The sequence below is a fragment of the Nematolebias whitei genome, chromosome 11 (assembly GCF_014905685.2).
Source record: "Nematolebias whitei isolate Nwh7 chromosome 11, NemWhi1, whole genome shotgun sequence".
NCBI classification, from domain to species: Eukaryota; Metazoa; Chordata; class Actinopteri; order Cyprinodontiformes; family Rivulidae; genus Nematolebias; species Nematolebias whitei.
In genome coordinates, this window is record NC_056508.1 from 22,724,021 (window position 1) to 22,732,446 (window position 8,426).

At 39.8% G+C, this 8,426-nt stretch overlaps 2 protein-coding genes across 2 annotated transcripts in view; both read left to right on the top strand.

Moving 5' to 3' along the window:
* The window catches only part of frmd4bb (FERM domain containing 4Bb), a gene marked incomplete in the record, with an annotated part of 42,111 nt that extends 39,908 nt beyond the window's left edge, over positions 1-2,203 (top strand). Inside the window, 1 exon segment of the mRNA XM_037684016.1 lies at positions 1,410-2,203. Within this exon segment, the coding sequence (XP_037539944.1) occupies positions 1,410-1,449 (40 nt within the window).
* Positions 2,204-5,326: 3,123 nt separating this feature from the next.
* On the top strand, positions 5,327-7,873 carry lmod3 (leiomodin 3 (fetal)). The gene is made up of 3 exons (XM_037684017.1): positions 5,327-5,702; positions 5,818-7,380; positions 7,524-7,873. The coding sequence occupies exons 1-3, from the start codon at positions 5,415-5,417 to the stop codon at positions 7,569-7,571; spliced, it is 1,899 nt and encodes a 632-aa protein (XP_037539945.1). The 5' UTR covers positions 5,327-5,414; the 3' UTR covers positions 7,572-7,873.
* The last annotated feature ends 553 nt before the right edge of the window (positions 7,874-8,426 follow it).

Here is an 8,426-nt window from a genome sequence, read left to right on the forward strand (position 1 = left end):
TCATGCTCAATAATCTAGGTAAAATTTCCAACAAAGTCCTCTGGACGGTTTCTTTTTGATGAAACGTGTCGTCTTTCATCCAAAAGACTTCATCAGTCCTAGGAGCCACAACGAACTCAGTCTTATAAAAAGCACCTTCATATAGTGGGTCAACCAGTTTGATGGTGCTAAGATGGTCTCTGGAATCTGCACTCTGCCCCGTCGACCCTGTTAAAATTATCATTGTAAAAACACAACAATAAAAATATCACTATTTGCTGGATTTGATTGTTTTAAAGTCATTTTGTAAATTGAAACTCCTCAGTACTGTTATCATTCTAGATCAGTCAACTAAATGGTTTACTCGGATCCCATGAAGTAGCTTTGAAACCATGGTGACTGAGCTGAAATGTTATCACATTTTTCGTCAAAGCTTAGTCAGTATCAAGGCAAAATGTGTAGTGAGGTGTTCCCTCACATCAGACACAACTGGTGTTAGCTGCTGACAAAATACAATGCATCTACGTAGGAATGTGGGAAGATGGGAGGTACTGTGCTGACCCACTAAAGATCAGGCAGCAATTCACATCTGGTCTCATATCTATCATCTTAAAGCTGGCTAGACTTAAAGCAACAGTTCAAATTTTTTAAGGTGGAATTCTGTGGAAAGGTTATGAACTATGAATATCTTACCTGTTGCAGATAGCTTTTGAAACTTCCTTGATTTGGAAAATTAAGAGTTTAATTCTGCACAAAATAATCTGTTAATAGCTAGTCCGAGCAGTACCAAGGCTTCACTGCTGTCTTTAAACAGCATTACTTTATAAAATGTTACTTTATCAGCTACAGTTTCACATTACACTTATTTGCTTTCTTTAGTTTTATGGTTATTTACGAGTGCAAATAGTGGCAGCAGCAACGAGCTGTATCACTTCTGGTGCAACCAGTGGCCACATCCAGCAGGAATCAAATCATATTTCTGTTAAAATAACCTTGTAATGTGAAAATAAAGGCAGTTTAAATGTATATAAAATGCCTTTTATGTAAACCAACATGAGATTTTTGAGATTAGTTGTTTAAAAATACAAGCAATTCACTTTAATCTCGACTTAATTCCAACAAGCCAGCAGCTCATCAACTCAGTCATATTCACTGTAAATATTTGCTGGTTTAAAGAGCTACCTGAATTATCATTTTAAATTCATAGATTAGTACAGATGTTTGAAACAAATCATTTTTTTTCTGCATTGAAAGCAAGTTAGTGAGGACAAATTATTTTAATTTATTCTACGTTCATGTACATTTTCACAAAATAGTTTTGACTTTTTTTATGTATTTCATTTCCACATCCATCTCTCCATTTTCTATCAAACGATAGGCTCGTGCTTCTTGCCTTCAAACCATTAAACCTTCTTGTCCTTTTCCATGCGCAGGTTTTTCCTTGGCGGGAGCTACATGAGCATCCACTGAAGAGGACCAAATCCAAGTTGGGCACAAACAGGTCATGGCCAGCAGCACATGGAGCTGAAACGGACTTTCTACAGCCTCTATAAAACAGCCTTTGGAGATATTGTGTCCTTTCAATTTTTACAAAGAGGCTCACGCTGTCCTCATATCCAAGTGAACGTTGAACACAGTGATGACACTCATGAATGACTTTCCCATGTGCCTTGGATTGGATGATTTGTACAGGCAGATGAGAATGTGTCGAGATGTTGCACAGCTACACTGGAGTTTAAATCCTAATGTGTATTAAAGACAAAGAAACAGCAACATGACTTTGAAACAAGAACTACTGCCCTATAAAAACAGTAGAAACGTAGAATAATCAAAAAGCCATCATTTTCATTTCATGTTCAGAATCCAGATCAAAAATAAAACTCAAATATGTCCCGAATGTGACTTTATGAGAGCCTACTCAATCATTAGAGCAGCGTTTGATTATGATGAATTCAGATTTCCCCCTTTTTGACATGTTGGATTAAAATGTGAGTCTGTATTGTTTATAGCGTCATCTGTCTTGTTGGTGCAGTAAGTGTTTGAAAATGCATGGTGAGATAAAAAAAAAAGACATGTTTTGATTCAGAAAAAAAAAGACACTGCCATGAAAAGCATATCATTCTGTTTGTTTTCTCACCGTTTTGTACAGTCCGTGTGTAGTTAACATGTTAGATGTTGTCATTAAAGGTTTTTCATTTGATATGATGAGGAGAATAAATACATGTGTGACACATAGACAGGGTTTGCCTTTTTTCTTTTGGGAGGCACATACAGCTGGAAAACAACTGGTTTAGTTTCCATTATAAATATACCCCTGAATCAAATGGACAAGATAGTTGTTGCTCTGAGTCAACAGGATTGCAAAAACAAATTGACATCTTTCTAACAGATCATGAAAATATGCCACCCTCGTGACTGAAAAACTCACTTTTGTCTCTTACTGATAACAGATTAGATTAAAATGTGTCAGACACAGTGTGAATATCAGTTCAAACAATGAATTAAAAAAAAAAGTTTGAAAATTAAAGACTTGGTTTCCATACATGACAGAGTAGCAGTTAAGCAGCTGACCACCCTGATTAGGGTTCTCATTAAAGAGGCATGTGAGTTTGTCCAACCAGTCTACATGTGTCACGTAGACTTGAAGAAGCTTTTGATTGAGGCCCCAGGTTACCCTGTGGGAGGTGCTCTGTGAGGATGGGATTTGGCTTCATGACTATGATCCATTCAGTTCCTAACAAACAACGCACGAGTCTGCTTCACATTACTGGCAGTAAGTTGGATCCCTTCAGGGGGGTCGGTCAGACTCCAACAAGGTGCCTTTTTTTTTCATAGATTTATAGACTGAATTTCTCAGAAATGTGGACAAGGACAGAAAAGAATCTAGTTAGATGATCACAGTACTCTGTCCCTGCTATTTGCAAATGATACAGTCCTTTTGCTGTCATTGTACCATAATTTACAGCTGTCACTGTATTTGAAGCAGCTGGGATGAGTGTGGTCCTCAGTCAGAAATGGTAGACCGACCTGTCCATGTTGGGAGTGAGGTGGTGCCTCAGATAGAGGCGTTTTTAAGTATTTCAGGGTTTTGTTCATGATTGAAGGAAGAATGGAACATGATAGTAACAGATTTAACTGATGCAGCTTCAGCAGTACCACAAACTCTATACTGGTATGTTGTGGTGAAGAGGGAGCGGGGCTGCAAGGAGATGTTCTCTGGTCTTTGTTCCTACCCTCACCTGTGGTAGAAACTCAGAGAAGGAATATAATCCCATCATCATTACTTTTATTGTCCCCCTTAGGGAAATTTTCCTTGCAGCAAGGTGGTGAGAAAATTAAAACACAACACATAAACAATCACACCACAAAATTGGCAAACAGTAAAAAAAAATCCATGTACAAATATCAATAAAACAGGCTGAACAACAAAATCAAGCCCGGTTACATTTAAAATTTATCTGAAAAATGGCCTGGCTGACAAAAGTGTTTTTCCATTGATTTGTTCATAATTTGGGCTGCCTGAATCTTTTCCCAGATGGAAGGAGCTCACATTCGCCATGGAGAGGGTGATTTGGAGAGTGGATAATATCCTGGATAAGAGTACGAGTTTTTTACCACATGGTTCACTGTTAGAGGTTGGGTGAGAAATTCAGTTACCCATGGGGGACTCAGAGTAAAGCTGCTGCTTTTCCACATGAAGAGGAGCCAGTTGAGGTGGTTCAGCCATTTGCAAGACCCAAGATGTGAAAGAGGCACAACCTGGGAATGTCTTGGAATCCTTCCAGAGGAGCTGGAATAGGTTGCTGTAGAAAGAGAAGTTTGAGTCTCCCTGCTCAAGCGGTTGCCCCTTCGCAACCTGACTCTGGAACAAGTGGCAAATAATGGATGGATGGATGAAATGATGGAAGTATGGATGGATAAACAGCCTAGCTTTACCAGGACAAGCTTTCCAAGCTCCTAAAACTCACAGAAGGTCATTATATTTAAGAAGGTTATGTTTATCCATTTTCAAAACTTGTAGTGCAACAAAATAAAGCCATGGTAACTTTACCATACTTTCTACCTGGATTATTGAGCATGCATCAGGATATTTACCATACTTGGCTTTTCTATTTAAAACTTGGACATAAAACATATGTCAAGCTAATGCTAGCCTTTATGCTAAGCTAACCTAGTATTTCCTTGTGTATTTCAGCATTACCTATTTTGTTAAACGTAAAAATAAAACAATTGCTGTATGTTTTTTTTTTTTAAATATTTTATTCTTATCCTTATTAAAAATATTAAAAAGTACGATGAAATATAAAGGCCACGCTAAGAAAAAAAAACATTATGAGAAAAAAGTCGTAAAAATTATGAGAATAAATTTGTAATATTACAAGAGTAGAGTCGTACGAGAATAAAGTCTAAATATTACAAGAATAAATTCTTAGTATTATGAGAATAAAGTCATAATATTACAAGAATAAAGTCATAATATTACGAGCATAAACTCAGAATACATCCCAGGTCGGCTCGCAACTGCTGTGGACAGCCTCCAACTTGAGTCACCGTGTTTATGAAATAGTCTGCGGTCACTTTTGGGTCACTGTTTGTGAAATATGCCTCCATCCACATTATGTCGCAACTAAATCCGTCAGTGCAGCCATTAATTGCAATACCATCCAGCTTCAGTTTATCATAAGAATATGCCACAGTACGTTGGACCCCTGCTATTGTGCTGCCGACGTCAACATTCATCATTTTCCCGCAGTTGTAAGACTGCTTTTTCATGTCGGAGTTCTGATAATATTACGACTTTGTTCTGGTAGTTTATTCTCAAAATACTACAAGTTTATTCTCGTATTATTTTGACTTTATTCTCATAATATTACCACTTATTCTCGTAATACTATGACTTAATTCTCGTTCATAACGTTTTTTTTTTTCTTAGCGTGGCCCTAAAGCTCCATCATAAAAAAGAGCTACAAATTGAAAAAAATAAGTAAAAAATAATAATAATAAAGTTGAAACATTTTTCTGGCTAATGGTTTGTTGTTATGCAGTACTTCTTAGTTACGGCTTCAAGAGCAATCTAGGAGGATCTCTGTTTGCCGTGGAGTATTTACCCCCAACACCATTCACCATCCAGCCCAGTAAGAATGACCCACCTGCTGCTGTCAGTCTACTTAAAGCAACTGCCATCCCAAAAGATTTTGAAGGCCATGCCAGCTGGGAGACGAGGGCTGAAAAAAGACTGTTAGCGTCACTCTCCAGCTTGAACTTTAAATATCTTCCATGCAATTCACAGGGTTTAAATTTAGACGACACATGAGGCAAACTGTTTCAAGCTGAAGTCAAAGACAGAGGCTTCCCACTTTGCTCAGTCCCTAACTTCAGGCTGGACAGAAATTATCTGTCCTCTTCAAATCAGAAAAAGGAGAACCTACACGTACATGTCCAACAATCAAGAACACGAGGATCTCAGTGAGGAGGACATTGACGAGGATGAAATCCTGGCAATGCTTTCACCTGAGGAGCTGAAGGAGCTCCAGAGTGAGATGGACATTATTATTGCCCCAGATGAGAGCGTACCCGTAGGCCAGAGACAGAAAGACCAGACGGAGAAAACTCCTACAGGATCCTTTGACCACAGATCCCTCGTTGATTATCTCTACTGGGAGAAAGAGTCCAAACGTATGCTCGAGGAAGAAAGGATACCTGCCACTCTGTTGCCCAGTGAGGTAAAATCTCAAAGTCTGCACACATTTCATTTCGAATTATCAAGTTAAACGTCAAGTCATGATAAGATGTGCACCATTTCTAACAACTTCACTTTATTTTTTTTTATTTTTTTAGAAAATCTTACAGGAGGAAGCTGAAAAGAAAGATTTAGATGGCGATTCAGAAGAGGCAGAACATGAAGTGATAGAAGAGGTTATTGATGAAGAGGCAGCTGACGGTACAGACGGGGAAGAAATTGTAGAAGCGCCAATTGAAGAAACAGTCGAAAAAGATGACGTGAAAGTTGTAACCAACAAAGAGATTGATGCACAAACAGAGAAAGCAGTACCTGTAACCCCCCCACCTGAGGATAGAGATGAACATGCAGAGCCCCCAAACACAGAAACAGCAGCAGGAAATAAAACAGCCAGTGAACCTAATATTTTAGATTTAAAGGAAACAACAAACAAAGAAGAAAAGGAGGAAATTACGAATAAAGACATTTTGCATGTTGAAAACATTTCCAAAGTATCAGATGCAAATGAAGCAGATAATAATTTCCCAAAGAGAGAACAAATTAAAGTGAACAAATTAAAAATCCCCAAGTTGGCTCTGAACAATATAAAAATGACATCCAGACCTTCAGGGAATGAGACAAACTTAGAGTCAACACTGGACAAGATTCGTAACAACAACCCATCTGTGACGGAGGTAAACCTCAACAACATAGAGAACATTCCCAAAGAGATGCTCCTGGATTACGTCAACGCCCTGAAGAAGAACAAACACGTGAAAACGTTCAGTATCGCAAATACTGGTGTTGATGAAAACATTGCGTTCAGTCTGGCCAACATGTTGAGGGAGAACCGCAGCATTACAACGTTGAACATCGAGTCCAACTTCATAACTGGAAAAGGCATTGTGGCCATCATTCGCTGTCTGCAGTTCAATGAGACCCTCACAGAGCTCCGTTTCCACAACCAGAGACACATGCTGGGCCATCATGCAGAGATGGAGATCTCTCGGCTGCTCAAGGCCAACAACACCCTGCTGAAGATGGGCTACCACTTTGAACAGGCAGGGCCCAGGATGGTGGTGACCAACATCTTAACCAGGAATCTGGACCGCCAGAGGCAGCTGAGGAAAGAGGAGCAGCGGCAGCAGCAGCTAAAGGAGAAGATGGAGCTGATGCAGAGCTATGAGAAAAGTTTCAATCTGCCCCCGGGTTTACTCGAGATGTTGGGGTACGTACCGCCATCGGAACTCTTCCAAGAGCAGGGACTCGTCCCGTCTTCATCAGAGATGAACGGTGTTCCTCAAACACAACACAAGAGAGAGAAGCCAGAGCAACAGAAGCATCTCAAACAAAACAGCATTCCCAAAGAGCCCAGGGCTGAATCATCAAACCCACTACAGGACATCCAACTGAAGAGGACGCCCAAGAAACGTAATCCATTATTGGAACTTGACCCAAGGGATGACAGGAGACCTGAGAGGCCAAGCTTTCAACTGAGAAAGACACCTAAAGTAAAGGATGCGGGAGCTAGGGAGACGTCTGAAGAAAAAGCAAACCTTACTGATGTGATAAAGACTTTGAAACCTGTTCCTCGCAGACGAGTACCACCGAAGGTCGATCTCACACCTCGTGATCAGCTCTTAAGCGAGATCAAAAAGAGCAACGTGGCCTATCTCAAATCAGTAAGTGCCCAAGAAACATCCCAGAATCAGTCTTAATGGGGTGCCTGCTACTGGTTTTATCAGTTAGTGGTTGAGAGAAGATCTAATTTCACAGTTTGATGTAAATATTAAATGATGTTCTTTTCTTTTGTTATTGCTTGTAGGTGCCACTCCCAAAAGTCCTGGAATCAAGTGAAACAAGTCTCCTCTGACTCAACTTTAACTGTTTTCTCACCCTAGTGTTTTTATTTTTTACTGATCCAAGGTGTTGGCTGTTCTTCATACAGTAATTATTAGAAATGAACACAGGAATAAAAAAAAGCTGACTTTTGTTGCACTCCCATGCCATTTTACTGTTTGCTTTGGACTTCAAAAAGTCATGTTAATAAAAATGGGCAGCACGGTGGCACAGCTGGTAGAGCTGCTGCCTCCCAGTGAGCAGGTTGTCCCGGTTCAAGTCCCGGCCGGGGGCCTTTCTGGGTGGAGTTTGCATGTTCTCTCCGTGCATGTTAGGGTTTACTCCAGATACTCCGGTTTCCTCCCACAGACTAACAACATTGGTAACTCTAAATTGTCCCTAGGTGCGAGTGAGAGAGTGAATGGTTGTTTAGCTTGTTCGTCTCTGTGTCCCTGTGATGGACTGGGAAACTGTCCAGGGTGTCCCCCACCCCTTGCACAGTGATGTCTAGACATGGGCACCAGTGACCCCCATGATCCAAAAAGTTAGGAGAGGGTAAAAGATAATGGATGGATGTTAATAAAATGCAAATGTTAGGAAGCATCAAAACAGAACATTTTTCAGTTCGTACAAAAACCTGTCACTTTTCTAATCATATTAACCCTTGAGGCATCTTTAAAATTATTATCACCTTTGGGCCCAAAATGGGCATTCTCGTTGATTTTGATGAATTCTTTTTGGAGCAATGACAGTCCATTTTAAACCTTACACCTTTTACCCTAAGGCCCAAAACAGTCCCTCTCATGAAAGTCTAATAAAAATGTATTTTCTATCTATCTATCTATCTATCTATCTATCTATCTATCTATCTATCTATCGATCTATCTCT

Bases quoted from the DNA above. Each gene is read 5' to 3' on its own strand.
- lmod3 (XM_037684017.1), top strand. From the start codon at position 5,415: ATGTCCAACAATCAAGAACACGAGGATCTCAGTGAGGAGGACATTGAC. The intron at 5,703-5,817 runs GTAAAATCTCAA...TTATTTTTTTAG, and splicing joins CCACTCTGTTGCCCAGTGAG to AAAATCTTACAGGAGGAAGC. The intron at 7,381-7,523 runs GTAAGTGCCCAA...TATTGCTTGTAG, and splicing joins ACGTGGCCTATCTCAAATCA to GTGCCACTCCCAAAAGTCCT.